The sequence below is a fragment of the Hydra vulgaris genome, chromosome 09 (assembly GCF_038396675.1).
Source record: "Hydra vulgaris chromosome 09, alternate assembly HydraT2T_AEP".
Taxonomy (NCBI): domain Eukaryota; kingdom Metazoa; phylum Cnidaria; class Hydrozoa; order Anthoathecata; family Hydridae; genus Hydra; species Hydra vulgaris.
The window spans coordinates 53,601,429-53,618,591 of NC_088928.1; the positions used below are offsets into that span (position 1 = coordinate 53,601,429).

Below are 17,163 nucleotides of genomic sequence, written 5' to 3' on the forward strand. Positions count from 1 at the left end.
TACACACACACATACACACACACACACACACACACACACACACATATATATATATATATATATATATATATATATATATATACATACACATGCACACGTACATACATCCGGGTTATATATGGGTTAGAGTTTAAATGTGCCTGTATTTTTTTGAAAGATATTTACCAAATACTAATTCTTTTATAAATTATAAAACTTCTTTAAACCAAAATATAGAATGAAACATTAGAAATACAAATAATATTTTTCAACGGTGAAATATATTTAAAAAATTAAAGCAGACAAATAACACGGTACACATAAGGAAAACAATATTTTCTAATTAGATTTCAGATATCATATCATTAGCTGAACAATTGACAAGACCTACTGACAACGTAGATTCTATTTTTAGTTTCGAAGATTCATCACGTGTATATCTTTCACTCAACGGCTCGTTTGTTTCACCACTAATTTTTTTAACTGATTTTACATGCACAGGTTTTTGGAAAATATTTTCTTCCAATGCATCGTCGCCTGATTCTGATGGTAGACTGTTAAAAGAAGCAGCGTTATAGTAATTATTTTTTTCATCAATACTAAAATCAAAATAGCAATCGCCACAAGACATTATTTTATCAAGAAGATCACGCAATTCTGTAAAAGTAGGTCTTTGTAATGGATCTTCATTCCAACAGCGTAGCATAATATCGTACCTATAGTTAAATAACAAAATATATAAAAAATATATAAAAATAAAAATTATAAAAAAATAATCATAAGTAACTAAAATACAATATTTTCAAAATTTATAAAAGCATAACAATATAGAATACATCGGCTCAGAACAATTTTCGGGTCGTTCCATTCTGTAACCAGACTTTAAAAGAGTGAGAAGTTCTCGATTACTTATACTAGGATAAGGAGTTCCTCCTGTAAAATGAAACAATAAAAATACAAGTTTAATAAAACAAATATTATAAAAACCACTTAGTTTAATATTTAATAATTTTCATTAACATTTTTCATTAACATTTTTCATAAACATTTACCTAACGTAACAATTTCAAACAAAACAACGCCATACGCCCATCTAAAACAAATTTTAATAATAAAGTTGCAATGAAGAGAAATTTATAAAAAGCAGAAAACTGTTATCAATAATAATTTTAAAACACTTTTAAAAACGCAATTTAAAATTTTACACATCACTGAATGTTGTGAACATTTGGTCAAATATGGCTTCAACTGACATCCACTTTACTGGTAATCGACGATTTTTGCTGCTCATGTAATTCAATTCATCGTTGATTTTTCGTGTCAAACCAAAGTCGGATATTTTTACATTTTTTTCTGTACCAACCAAAATATTTCTGGCTGCAAGATCTCGATGTACCAATTTCGTAAATGAAAGATATTCCTAAAAATTAAAATCAACTTTTGATTAAATAAAAAAAAACAAAAACAGTAAAAGTAAACAAACCAAAAATAAACCCACTCATACCATTCCAGATGCAATCTGCCATGCAAAACTAAGTAAATCATCAGGTGTTATCGCTCCATTATCATCTAATGGAGTCTCATGTGGCGTTATTCCTGACGTACAGCTCTCACTTATTGTTGTCTAGAAAAAGTTAAAAAAACAAACATCAACATTAAAAGAAAAAACGGTTCGCATAAATTTTATTTATACAAAATGAACCTCGAGAGTTTGTTGATAGCCTTGCGTGTACATAAAGCTCATCGTAGATTCTTCACCAAATTTTGATGAACAAAGCTACAGAAACAAAATGCAAGCCATAAAAATTTTTATTTTTATTGTAACGTCATTGATAAAGGAAAAAATCGTGTTGATATTTGTTTAACTTTTATTTACGTATGTATATATATATATATATATATACATATATATATATATATATATATATATATATATAAATATATATATATATATATATATATATATACATATATATTTACATATATACACACACACATATATATATATGCATACATATATATATATATATATATATATATATGTATATATATATATATATATATATATATATATATATATATATATATATATATATATAAATTATATTTCAGTTAATTATATGCCGTTAAACTGTTAGTAGTTTCACCTCAGCTATTGTCTGTTTAGCGCTACGGATTTTTATTCAATTTGTGTGCAAATTTTTCCAGCTGAATTGTCTCCCAAAAATAGTTTTGCAATCTTTAATAATTGCCTAAAGAAAGTATTACAAACATATGTCTAAAGGGAATTACTTGTGTAGCAACCAATAATAATTACCTAAAGTGAATATTTTAAATGATTGCACCACAGGAAATAGCTTGTTTAGCAACCATTACATCTTCCTTTTTTTTTAAAATTCATTTTGTAATTAATATAGTGCATGGGTTTTCTCAAAGCTCTTCCTAATTTTGCTATATTTACATTGGGGTTTATTGATTCAACGTCATCTATATTTAGAGCCTTATTTGTATTTTTTGACAGTTTTCTATTACCAACAAACGCGTCTTTTGTGTGATTTGTATCGCTGTCATCTGATATATCAACATCCCAATCTTCTCCTTTCATTATTTTTAGTGAATATTTTCTGTTTCTTCTAATAACATTTCCGTTTATTGTTTTGAAATTAAAACTTCGTAGTTATTTGCTGTCACCAATTTTTCCTGGTTGCTAATTATTTCCAGCTTGGATTCGAACACTGTCTCAATCATCTACGTTTTCCAATGTTTTTGCGCTTCTATTTCTACCGTAAATTTTTGTTGCTGTTAAGTTTCTTGGATCCAGGTAGAGTCTTAACTGTTTGGTTGGTTTTTTCACAACAACCAAAAAGTTTACCCATTCAGTTGCTACATCTATTTTTTTTATTAATCTCATTTTCCTATTTCATCCAATTCTTTTTTTATTTTTTATTTTTTATTTCTGAAAGTTGACAAGAATTTTTCTTGGAGGATGAATAACAAGGTTTGAGTCGTTCTTTAATTAGATATGACGTTCAGGTCTAATCACCCCTAATCCATTAAATAATTTCGGATACATTTTATGTATTTCTTCTTTTAACTCTTTTTTTTATTTTCTTTCAATTTGTTTTACATTCTTTATATTAGCATTTTCTTTTTGCTGTCGGCACTTCTTTCATGTCGATGTCTTCTGTCGATGTCTTCAGTTGTTACTTCATTTAGTAGTTTGATAACTTGCAATTCTTGAGAATTTTTTAGGCTAAGAACAATTTTGGTTTTTGTTTTCACTACACAAAATTTCACCGACTTTTTACAATTTTACTAACGTTTTACGATTTCACATCATCTTTGTTGATCCAACTATTGAAATATAATTACCACCATAACCACGTAGTTTGATGTTTGTATACGTCAGATAATTACGTAATGTTAGTTAGTCATAGTTTGGCAGTTTGGCATAGCATCAACTTTAGCTATGGTGTCAATCAGAGGCGCTTTTGTGGTTAAGGCGCCCCAAGGCATATGAATAGTTTTCGCCCTACAATTCACAATAAAAGTTTAAACAATGCATATCTAAAGTAAAAACTAACTGTGTGTTGTTTTTGTAAATTTATCGATTAATAAAAAGCAAAAATACACTCGATATAATAAAAAGCAAAAATACACAAAAATTTTCTCTGTAATTTTTTGTCAGTAGAATTAATATTCAGAACTCCTTATCCCGTATAAGTTAAATCGTTTTCTATTGATAATATAGTTAAGACATTTAAACGCTGTTCTTTGAAAGCTAAATACAATTTCATTCCATTCAGCAACAAAAGATCCGTCCCGCATAGCATTTCATTAAAATAAGTGCACAAAAATATTCTTATAATTATATTTATATTTAGAAATATCAGTTGGGCTCAGGACTTTCTGGCCGGATAAACTAAGCAATAACTCAAGAAATTAAAAAAAAAAAATTCTGTTCTATATACATTTAGTTAATTGTATTGGTGTTTTACTATTACTATCAGTTTATCAGCCCAAGAGGAGGATACCATTGAATAATCGGTAGAAGGTTTTGGAAATTTTCCTTCAAAGACCAACTCACAAAAAATACAAATTTGTCAAAAGTCGCTAAATCCTTGTCAGAAAAGCACTCAAGAGCAAGGGTTCAAAGGCTAACATTTTGAAGAAAAAAATTCAAAAAAATTGATGGAGAAATAAAAGCAATTAGCTGTGCATGCTTGTTAAACTTTTTAACCGAGAAAATTTATGCTTTATTGAGGATGATGAAACGTACTGCAAAAAGAATTTTCAGCAGTTGAGCTGAGTATTTTGATTTGTGTTGAGTATTTTATCAATATTATTATCATTCAAAAAGAGTATGTCAAGAACAAATTTTAGTATATTCAGATTGATAAGCTTACTTTAAAGACCCTTGTGTCACAAGAAATTTGCTCTTGTGTCCTTAAGAGTGCTCCATTCATCACTCGAAAGACTTTGACTTCCGATTTGTGCAACACTGAATGTCTTCAGAAACATTTTTTGTTATTTACAAACAAATACAACAAGGCAGTTGTCTTTTGAATGGATTTGGCAATAATTCACTACTTAAAGAAGACAATAGAGCGGTATAACCAAAGTGGTATAAAAATTGTCCCAAAAGATGCAAATCCTCCAAACTACCATGAGCAGTGCGTTATCAAGAGTTATTGTAAAAGGAATTTTTTGATTTGTTGAAAAGTAACAAATCAGCAAAAGATGAAAGAAAACTGAAGCAAAAATGGATAGCAGTATCAGAAAAGGTCACTAAAAGCAAGATCCAGGCGATGATTACTCCAAAAAAAATTTGATTACTTACCAAGCGTCTTCTGAAACCTGTACAAACTGATTAGAAACTTTGAATGATACAATAACTTTCATTTAAAAAAATTTGGAATCAATTCGTTAAGTATTTCTCAAGTTATTGCTAAATATATCCGGCCGGAAAGTACTGAGCCCAACCTATACAGTTTATAATTTCTTGTTACGTAATAAAGCCTAGTGAACATTTTTTTCATAAAACATTTAATTAAATAGTTTTTGTACATCATGTATAAATTTACTGCATTTTCCAAAATTTTATAAAGTGGGTATTTTAAATGCTTAATAAATACAAAGTTTTTGTAAATAACTTCATATGCTTCAAGCCTTTTTTTTCAACACTTTTTTTCAAATATTTTTGTAAATAACTTTATACAAATACAAAACTTTATACAAATACAAAACTTTATACAAATACAAAACTTTATACAAATACAAATTTATACAAATACAAATACAAACTTTATACAAATACAAACTTTATACAAATACAAACTTTATACAAATACAAATACAAACTTTATACAAATACAAAAGTTTTTGTAAATAACTTCATATGCTTCAAGCCTTTTTTTTCAACACTTTCCACACTTCCAAAAAAAAATTAAACAATTCTTGCAAGAAATTGAAAAAGGATGCTGCATCTCTGCAACTATTTGCCGCAAATTTTCCAACAAAGTTCAATGAGTGTACTGTATAAAGTATAAAATGTGCTAGTTAATTGATATTATTGTTTTGCGATTATAGTCGTGAATAAATTTCAGACATATTACTAGCATTATCATTGGACAGTCCTCTTAATTTTTTTATTTTAATTTAATTTGCATTTAAATATTCTATTACTTCTCTTTCCATTCAGCTTTATGTCCTACATTTCAAAATACCATCAATTAATGTTCCTCAGAGACTTTATTTTTTGCACACGACTTTATTTTTTGCACATTTTTTGCAATCTAAGTGAGTTGATTGGTATGTGATACATTAGGAGTAGAGTTAACACTAGTGGAGTAATACTTTTCTTCTTTTATCTTCTTAAGTATATATTGTTTTACTTTTTTGACTATTAATATAACAATTTCTTTGAATATGATTGACAATAAATAAGATGTCCTATCGCTTCCTGGATTTCAAAAGATGTCTTGCTGTGTTCATTATTTTATTGAGTTAAAATTGTTTTTCCTTTGCTAATTTTCTATTTTGATAACTGCCAGTACTTTTTATTACGCAAAAATTTTATCAAATAAAAACACTCATAACTATCATTGATTAAATTCTTGGTTGTTTAGTTTACTTTGTTATTTAATTGTAATTTTTTAAAACTAATCGTGGGAATAGTTTTAAAAAATTAAAATTTAAAATTACATCTGATTATCTAATAAAAAAAAAAAAAGCCTAATAAAATTTTTCAAAGATAAAAAATATCAAGCGCCTCATTTTGGTTGGCGCCCCTAGGCAGTTTTCTAAAATTGTCTTATGACAAATGAGCCCATGCATACTATATTTTTATAAATTTTGATGATTTTTTAAAGTAAATATTTAAAATAATGGTTCAAAAGGGTCTCGTTACCAATCAAACAACATAGCAAAAAATGAAAATTTTTTATTATTTTGAACAATTACCTTTCCCTTTTTCTGTGAATTATTTAATTGAAAATAATATAATTATAGTTAAAACTAGTTGATACTATAGTTAATGTACTTAATGATTTCAATGAAAATAATATAATTACAATGATTAAATGAAAATAACATAATTATAAAGATACTAGTTAATGTAATTAATGCTTTCATACAATATTTATAAAATAAATAAGATGTCCTACTTGGTGATAAGATATAAGATGTAGAACTAAGGAGAATACCTTTAAATAAGATTTAAAGTTATTCTCCTTAGTTCTACAAATTCATTCATTTCATATTTTCTGATTTAAAATTGTTAAGGCAGATTTCCATTTGAAAGAAATTTTACGAGTGAAAGAGAAAACTATCCAACCATGTAATATGAAAATTGGGCATCTTAAATTTTATCAAAGACTTAAGAAATGTTAAGAGCTTCAACCTCTCCACATCTATTTAATGCAAGATAAAACTTATTAGTTAATACCATTAACAAATCAGCTGTAAAACAAGAAGATAAAAATTATTGATGATCATAAAGTAAGTTATTTGATTCAAGATGAGTGATTAAGTTTTTGTTAATTTACGACTCAAAAAACTTGGTTATATTCAAAAGAAGATGTCTCATCTGGAAGAATCTGACTATTGTCCTTAATGGGATGGCAGTTAGATAAGTCAGATTGCTGTCTAAAATTTTTTAAAACAGCAATAACAGATGCCGCTTTCCAGCAGGCTGGAAAACAAGACATTGTAAGCACTTGCCAAATAGTTTTGAAAGTATAGATGAAAGCCCTGAAGAACACTTGTGCAAGACTATAAAAGGTATGTTGCCTGGATCACAATCTGTAGAAGAGTATAAGAAGGAAGTCTTAGATACAGAATTTTTAAACATCTTCGCTTCCAACAAGGTTGCAAGCAGCCACTAATTAAAGTTGGAAGTTACTGAAAGAGAAAAGATGAAGATTGTAGAGCAAGATAATGATTGACATAAGACTTAAAGGATTGCAAATTATATGAATCAGGAAAGCAAGATTAAGGAATCAAGTTCCAAAGAACTGATGTTCGAGGAAAAAAACTAGACAAATAAGAATTTTTGGAGCACTTAGGAATAGTCACAGAAAAAGGATGAGACTTAACTGAATGACAAGTAACACAAGAATGAATTTTAGTAGATGGCACAAGAGACGCTAGCTCTTTAGAGCAGTGCCCATTATAGTATTTGTAGAAAAGAGAAAAAGAAGCAACATTACAAGGATGTGAAATGGTTGGAAATTAGCTGCAAGAAAAAACTATGTTTAAAATAGTTAATCCTAGTATAAAAGTAAGAGTTAATCTTAGAAGATGAAGGGTAGATGACTCATCAAGTACAATACCGTTCATAAATAAAGGAAGATCTAAATTATTGCGATAACGATTGGGTGAAAAAAATTGAGTTTTATCTGAATTAAAGTTCACCAGCCACTGTGAGCCCCATGCTGTAGCAGAAGTGAGATGCTAGTGCAAGTAACATCTCACTTCTGTGCAACTAACATCTAGCAACTTGTGGAATTAAGAGATGATATTGATAAAAAGTTCTTAGCAAACATTTCAGCTTTGTCTTAAGGTGAGATGACAAAATCTGAAACATACAAGAGAGTTGGAATAACAGACTTGCCCTTACCTTAGAGACTGTTTGAGATTCTCCAAAAGTCATGAGAGCCTACTTTTTTAGATGAAACACAAAATTTGGTGACGTGAGAATAGCTGGTTTTGGCATTTACAAAATCTTTTTAAAATGGTCTCCAGAAAACAGACATCTGTTTTCTGGAGAATTGTTTTATTGAAAGATATGGAAGTAATGGTTTCGATTGAAAAATGCAGTTGCATTTTTCAATCGAAACCATTACTTCCATATCTTTCAATCGATTGTGAGGAAAACCATGGAAAAGAGAGAGGCTTGAATTGGTATATGATTTGGATTGTGCAGAAAGAGAGTTGAAAAATGAACTATTTGTGTTAGAAATTGAGAAAGACAAAAGTTTTGGGCCTTAACACCTGCAGTGTCACTGACACTAGAACCACACCATTAAGCGTGATAAGAATTAAAATCATCAACAACAACGGTATTGGGTGAAGGATAAAGAGAAAGAGTTTTGTCAATTTGATCAGAAATAATATCAAAAACCCAGTCTTGAGATGATGGAGAGCAATACAGAACAAAAAGAAAGATGATAGAGCAAAGTAATGCTAAACAAATGCACATGCAAGAATATTCTTTGGATTTAAACATAGTTTCCCGACAACTAGATGAATTCTTACAAATGTAGGTTTCCAGGCCAAGCATGTGAATATTGGAGTTTTTGTGAATTAAAAGAAGATAGCCATTAACACTAAGATCAAAAGATGAGACAACTAAACTCAAATTGGTCTTAAAAAGAGCAAGTAAGTCAAGAGATAAGACTCAACAGAAGAAAAGTTACTTTGACGACCAGGAACATTAGTGAATGATAGATTTAGAGAACTTGGTGATGACAATGGTTTTTTGTGCTTTATAGCCTTTGATACTTTAGTTATTTTTTAAATTGATTATAGAACTTGACTTAAAGCACAGATAGTACTTAGTACACTATCTAATAGTCTAAGAAATTGCCTTATTACTAATAATAATTTCTAAGCCATAACAAAAAGCTCCAAATGTGGCCTCAACAATGCACAATAAAAGTATGAGCATGGCACTGTTAGTACTCTAATATTTTACAGCTGTTGATAGAATCAGCCTCTCTGAGAGTTACTACAGGGTTTGGAAACCTGACTACCAGCCAGCCTCAGAACCATAAAACTGAGTCTTAAAGCTGTACCTTCATTAGGAGATAATAGAATAAGTTGTGTAGTCATAAAAACAGAAACCCATTAAGCAGAACATATGCAATGAGTCAAGAAGATCCAGCATTCAACATCCTAAACTGGAAACAATGTATTATAAATACGTCTACTAATAGATGAAGAAGGGTTGCAACAGATGGAATCTATTTACCCCTTATGAATATTTATTGTAAATGGAATGCAAAGTTTTAAACAAATCAGTAATAATCATAACAACTTTTTAAATTTAAAACTTTTGTTTCAAAAATTAGTAAATATTGCATTTACTATTTTACTTCTGAATATTTTGTTGGTTTTTTACGTTTTTAAAAACAAAAGAATTTTTTTGAATAATACAATTTTTATTTTTTGATACATTTATGAAAAATATATACGGCATAAGTTATCAAAATATTTTTGATATTGAAATATTTGAATGTCTGTATGAAAAGTTTAGATATCTTACTTTATTGCGTCTATTTCGTAAGAAATGCAACAAATCTCCATTCTCCATAAACTCAACAACTAAACATAAGGGTTTTTTAATTGTAGAACAACCAATCATGCTAACAATATTCTTATGATATCCAATGCCCTTCATCAGATTTATCTCCTCATTAAAATCATCTACTTCTGATTGGTTTGCAGAATCTAAATGAAGAATAAAAATAAAATTATTGTTTCTTTTTAAATTTGATATAAGATATTAAATAATAAAATATATTTTGCCTTATTACACACTAGTTTCAACAGCATTAGCGATTGGTAATTTCACATTAGTATTTGAGCATTCCAAAATAGTAAAAGGAAAAAATAAATTATTTCATAATTCCTGAATAATACCTCCCATTATCAAAACTTACCATTATCAATACCTCCATTACTTCCAATTACCATTATCTATTACTACCATTACCTCCATTACTATCCAATACTTACTATTATCAATACCTCCCATTATCAAAACTTTCTATTATGTCTAAAGTATTAGAAACCATCATTCCTTTCCAATTCTAAGAAACTCTTTAAGTATTACAGAACTGCTTTTAAATAACTTTTTCTCAAAGACATTTCCAAGGCCAATAATCACATTGCTGGATATCCTGGACAAACACATTAACTATTTTTTAGAGACTTTTTATTTTTTATTTTATAGAGACTATTTTTTAAGAGAATTACTTGCTTTAGAGATCTCTTACGATTTTACACTTAAACTAGCATGGGTAAAGTCATTTATCACTCAGACCCTCAGCCCACTGAATCAAAATCAGTCTTCGGCAATGCTGACCTAACTGCTGAGTTAAAAATGTCTGAGGTCAAAAATTTTTTGTGCCGACCTGGTTCTGACCTAAAATAAATCGAGATATTAATTTAATTTTCTTCGTTATTATTATTTTTTAACATTGACTTTTCAGTTTTATATGAAAAATGAGGTGTTCTTTAGCTGTTCTTTTTTTTCCAAATAAGCATTCTACTATTTTGGAGAAAATTTCAGAATGCAACAATGTAACTGCAACATAAAAATAACAAAAATAATTTAAAGTAACCTTTTAAAAGTTTTACTGCAAAAAAATTAGCAGACTTTTCCTTGATATCAAGTGAAGTGACTTTTGAATTGATAGATTTTTGAGTTTTAAAGTTCTGATTCTTTGTATTGGAAAAAATGTTTGTATCTATTTTTGCAATGTAGACAGTACCAAATGCCCCTTCACCAATTTTTCTATCCAAAGTAATGTCTTCTGGAAAAATTTCCCATTCATCTGCAGATAATTCCTTGCAAACCATAAAGTTTCTAAAAATATTACACAATAATATTATGTTCTTATAATATTATAATATTACACAATAATATTATGTACTTATCGACTGAACTGCAACTTTTTAAACAAATGATTTTTCTTTAAATGACTGTTTGCATATGATTATTTATAAAAATGGTCATTGATTAAAAATGATTAAATATGATAATCTGTATTTGACCATTTGTGACCCTATGTATGACGATATTTGAACCTATACCACCAAACCAGAAAAAGAAATTTAAAGCCATGAAACTAAAGTAAGTTATTGATAGGAAAGACAAAAAAAGATAAAATGAATAAAAATTTGAGAGTTTATTTGATCATTTCATACAGTTTAAATTGAGTTTTCAAAACAAAACCCATTTTTGATATATTTAAATTTATAATTTTTTTTTTGAGCATTAAAAATTAAAGAGTAAAATATTTAATTAGTTATGACTAAAGTTTTTAATAATTTTTATTTCTTTTTCTGTGTAAACCTTCTAAGATAAATAAAAATTACTCAAGATGCAATGTAAGACAATGTATGAGGTAATTATAAATAAACCTTGAATCATATGTATCATAATATAAATAGATATAAGTAAAATTGGAATAGGCCAAATATTGATCTTGGTTCTGCAGACTTTTTATGTTATTTGTCATCTTTGTCATTCTGCGTCATACTTTTTCTGCTATTTTAATGTCATCCTTGTAATTTAGTGACCAAACTGGTGCTGCGAATTCAACCAGAGATCTAACAAAAGTTGTGTATATTTGTTTGACAAGATGCTGATCTAAATTAACAAAGGTGTTTTTTATTACCCCCATTATTGCTATTGCTTTTGATGAATATGTTACTATGTGCTTTTTCCATTTTGGTCATGTATCAAAATTTATGCCAAGATCACGCTCATTTGTTGAATTGTAAATTCCTGATCAATTTACTGTGTAACTGAATTTTATGTTGTTTTAACCATACTGCATAACCGCTCATTTACTTTTTTTCAGTTTGATTAACCATTTTTCTGACCACTCTTCAATATTATTTAAATTGTTTTAAATTAATTTAGTGTTGTATGCATATATATTCACAGTATTTTTTTAAGTCATTGATGTATGCTACAAAAAGGATTGGCCCTAGAATGGATCCCTGTTGAACTCAACTTAATACATTTCTCCATGTTGACACTGCTTCGCCATGAACCACTCTTTGTACTAAATTATTCAAAAATGCATCAATCCAGCTTACAAATTTTTCTTTTATTTTTATGCATTTAATTTTAGTAAAATTGGCTTGAGTGACACAGTACCAAATGCTTTCGCAAAGTTTAGCATATCTAGAGATATATTTTTTTATAACTGTGGAAGATAAAATTGATTTGTTGTACTTGATTTCCATTTTACAAAACCATGTTAACATTTGGTGATCAGATTAAGGTTTTCAAAAAACTTTTGCATTTTATGACTTATAACTCCTTTGAGTATTTTGCATGCTATTGGTGTTATTGATACAGTTCTATAATTGGATGCATTTAATTTAAATCATTTTTTAAAAATTAGAGTCACATTTACTGCACATCACTGTAGCAATGTGCAAAATCATTATCACTTACGTCAATCTATAAATCATTTTACAACACAAGTAATCTGCCGGATAATAATTATTGTATTTTTTTATTTTTATATTGTTTGTATTTAGCTTTTTAAGACAATTCAGAATATCTATGTAATCAATAAATCAAATAATCAATTGTTTAGATTAAGTATGCGACTTATTAGTTTATTTTCTATTACTGGCATAGTGCTACTTTTGTTTACAAAAGCACAGTGAAACTAGTCATTTAAAATATCTGTGATCTCATTTGGTTATTTGTTACAGTACCGTAAGTATTCAAAATGGGTTTGATTGATTGTTTAGTGTTCCTCTGACTGTTTATGTATTTATAATAAGTTTCAGATTTGATTTTTATTTTATTATCAGGTTTCTTTCATAGTCTTCTCTGGCTAAAACAGCTTCTTTAAATACTAATTTTGTTATTGCTATGAATGCATTGACTTTTTCTGAATCTTTCCATTTAGCTGCTAGATTTATGTATCTTTTTTCATTTGTACTAGTGCTCTAAGGTTATTGCTAAACCATAGATTTTTCTTGTGTTTGTTTTGCATTAAGTTAAATTTTTTGTATATATAAATTACTCAGATAGTTTATAAATAATACAAAAGTATTGTTCATTTGTGAAAACAAAAGCTCCAGTCAATTGAATTAACTTTTTTACATTTTTTTCCCCGCCTATTTTGTGTAGCCTTCTCTGGTGTAGTCAAATTTATATTTTGGTTCTCTGCTTGTCTGGTTTATGATTAATTCAAGTTTCAATGTCAATAATAAGTACCCATGTTTGTACAACCCAGGACTTCATAGAATTGTAGCTCATATACTCTGTTACTATTGTTGGTAAATATCAAGTTCAGTAAAAACTGAAATCTCCTAGTATTACTACACAAGCATGCATTTTAATATCAACTTTTTTGCATTATGTAAAACTTGTCTAAAATTATGTCTATTTGTTTTTTTGGTCTATATATATGAATGTTTGAGTTATCAGGACATTCTATAACACAAACTTTTGCTGATAAGTAAAAACAATTTGAGTTATCAAAACTTTTATTTAATCAACTAACAATTATCAATTTGTACTTTATGTGCAAAATTTTTAAGTGAAATCATTTTAGTTTTGTAACATTATTATCAACTATACATTTCCTTTAATATTAAAACTTTTTTTTTTCTTCTAAAATTTTTTTCTTAAAAAATTTAAATAAACAACTTTTTTTGTATTCAGCTGCTTGAGTAACATTTAGCCCAATGAACTTAGTGTTGCTCCATCCATTCATTCTGGCTTTATTCATTTACAAGGAAAGATCGTCCTAGATGACTTGCCTCTTCCACTTGCTGAAGAGCAAATAACTGCTGTGACAAGCTGACCCCTATCAGCTGAAGTGATAGAACCAAATTGTCTCTTCCTTTTGGTTGAAATAATTTTAAAGAGACACTTCAGAACACCTTTGAAACACCTGTTTTTTTCAGAATTCCAGATATTTTCAACATGTAGCTTGCTTGTATGGATACAAATGCTTGTTGATTAGATGTTGTTTATAATTTCTCATATTATTGAAAAACAATTATTATTTGTATAGCACTTTTTCTTACCAAAAACTACAAATTTTTCTAATATAAATTTTTACAATTATCTTATTAATCAATATATATATATATATATATATATATATATATATTGATTAATATATATATATATATATATATATATTAGTAGAAAATCACTTAACTAAATTTTTCCATTTGACACTGTGTTTCATCAACAAAGATTCATCAGAAATAAATGATCAAATTAATAAAACTTCAATTTATACCAAAAATTAAATTACAGGAAGTTGCAAATGTCTTAACTACTGTAAATTTTCACACATTTGTGGAATTTACGGACACTATTATAAAAAGAATTCTTTAGAAATGATTACTTATGCTATACATTTTATATTTGTTTTATTTGGACATTTTAGATTTGTTAAGTAAAATAATCAATATAAAAGATTTAGGCCTTTATCGCGACGATGGTTTAATAGTAATGCGTAGAAAATCTGGTCCACAGCTCGACAAAATTAGAAAAGATATTATAAATATTTTTAAAAATATTGGCTTTCAAATCGAAATAAACATAAATTTAAAAATTGTGAATTTTCTTGATGTCACATTTAACCTCTCTGAAAATTCATATAAGCCTTTCAAAAAACCAAACGATGAACTATGATATATTAACATTAACTCTAACCATCCACCCCAAGTTCTAAAACAAATCCCGATTTCAATTAATAACAGACTAAACCAAAACTCCTCAAATGAAAATGTATTCAATTCCTCTAAACGAATATTTGAAGATGCCCTAAAAAAAAGTGGTTTTGAAAATTTTGAACTAAAATTTGACCCTGAAAAAAAGAATACAAAAAAACGAAATAGAACTAGAAATGTAATTTGGTTCAACCCCCCATATAGCAAAAATGTTTCTACTAACATAGGAAAAGTGTTTTTAAAATTGGTCGATAAGCATTTCCCGCGATCTAATAAATTACATAAAATTTTTAATCGAAATACAATTAAAGTTAGCTACAGTTGCACAAAAAATATGGAAAGAATTATAAAAGGTCACAATAAGGCTTTGTTAAACAAAAAAGAAATCCTAAATGAAAAAACTACAGAAAATTGTAATTGTAAACAAAAAATCAATTGTCCAATGAGTGGAAGTTATTTATCAAAAAATGTGGTATATAAATGTGTTGTTTCCTCTAAGAGTGTACCTGATAAACAATATATTGGCATAACAGAGGGTGAATGGAAAAAACGTTTTGCCAATCACAAGCAATCTTTCAAGAATAAAAAGTATTCAAAAGACACCATGCTGTCAAAATATATATGGGAATTAAAAGAAAAAAATATTGATGATTTTATACTGAATTGGTCTATCCTTAAAACAGCGCCTACATATAACAATATTTCCAAAAAATGCATACTATGCCTACAAGAAAAATTTGAAATAATTACACATGCAAATCAAGAATGCTTATTAAACAAAAGATCGGAATTATTTCTAAATGTAGGCACGAAAATAAGTTTCTCCTAAAAAACTATAAAAATAAATGAGTTCAAATAATATTTACATTAACTACCCTTTTTTAAAAAAACATTGTAAAAAAATAGCATAAGTAATCATTTCTAAAGAATTCTTTTTATAATAGTGTCCGTAAATTCCACAAATGTGTGAAAATTTACAGTAGTTAAGACATTTGCAACTTCCTGTAATTTAATTTTTGGTATAAATTGAAGTTTTATTAATTTGATCATTCATTTCTGATGAATCTTTGTTGATGAAACACAGTGTCAAATGGAAAAATTTAGTTAAGTGATTTTCTACTAATATATAATTGCTCTGTTCTTATAAGAACATTGAGCACTCTATTGTGTAGAATACTTTTTAAAGTTGTTTAAATATATATATATATATATATATATATATATATATATATATATATATATATGTGTGTGTGTGTGTGTGTGTGTGTGTACATGCATACATATACATGCACACATTAGAAAAATTGATACATTTCAAAATTGAAATGTTTTAATGATACCTTATTCTATACTAGTTAAATACAAAACAAGCATATGCTCACATTTATATATTACTCAATTAATATATTACTGCATCATATAATATAACATATTAAAATTCATCAAAATTTTTTCAAAGACATATTCATTTTGTTATTTCCACACTCAGAACAAAGTCTATTTGCAAACCACATAATGACTATGGACTACCAAGTATATCCAAGTATATGGACTACCAAGTATACAGATGACAAAATTGACACCAAACATAAAAAAAAATTTGACAAATGCTCTAGATTATTTTGCTAACTGATGAAATTTTTTAAACCAGAAATAATAAATCAAGAAGGATATATATTTAGTAAATCTGTTAACTCCCTAAATTAATCAGCAAAAACAATTACAGGCTAATTGATTTGTTAAATGTTTAATAAAAAAGATTATCAGTAACAAGTTTATATTACCAAGTTTCAATTTGATAAAACAGTGTTGTTGCTATTCTGTGCAAAAAATTATCAGTAAACCAAAAGATTTTGGAAATTTACTAAAAAATCCTCATAAAATAATGTAAAAAATTAGCATTAAAAAACCAAACTTTGTTAGATTATTGATATCATTTTTGTATAGTTTAGAAGATTTGCCATTTGTCTGATAATTTATTTATGCAAGATGATACTTTTAAAAATATTTACTGTAATCTTACTACATATGAATTAATTTAAAAGAAATTAAAACTTCTTTAGTTTTTATTTCTAGGTATGCCATTGTAAGAGATGCCATTATAAGAGAAGGTTTAATAAATCTTTTTTTTTATTTATCAAAAGTATATCATAGAGATTAATTGCATGGTGCGTTAAGTTTGTCTAGTAATAATATCTGTTATTGGACGTTTTATACCACCAACCATGTATTTTT

At 27.5% G+C, this 17,163-nt stretch overlaps 1 protein-coding gene across 3 annotated transcripts in view; it reads right to left on the minus strand.

The window, feature by feature from the left end:
* Positions 1 to 246: 246 nt before the first annotated feature.
* Positions 247 to 17,163, minus strand: part of LOC136084866 (uncharacterized) — a 169,500-nt gene continuing 152,583 nt past the window's right edge. For all 3 annotated transcript variants that reach the window (XM_065806056.1, XM_065806057.1, XM_065806058.1), the window contains 8 exons: positions 10,827 to 11,071; positions 9,746 to 9,930; positions 1,682 to 1,756; positions 1,484 to 1,603; positions 1,185 to 1,399; positions 1,032 to 1,072; positions 816 to 912; positions 247 to 695 (listed from right to left, as the gene is read on the minus strand). In XM_065806056.1, coding sequence (XP_065662128.1) covers positions 323 to 695; positions 816 to 912; positions 1,032 to 1,072; positions 1,185 to 1,399; positions 1,484 to 1,603; positions 1,682 to 1,756; positions 9,746 to 9,930; positions 10,827 to 11,071 — 1,351 coding nt within the window. In that variant the 3' untranslated portion in view covers positions 247 to 322. The remainder of the gene's footprint in view (positions 696 to 815; positions 913 to 1,031; positions 1,073 to 1,184; positions 1,400 to 1,483; positions 1,604 to 1,681; positions 1,757 to 9,745; positions 9,931 to 10,826; positions 11,072 to 17,163) is intronic.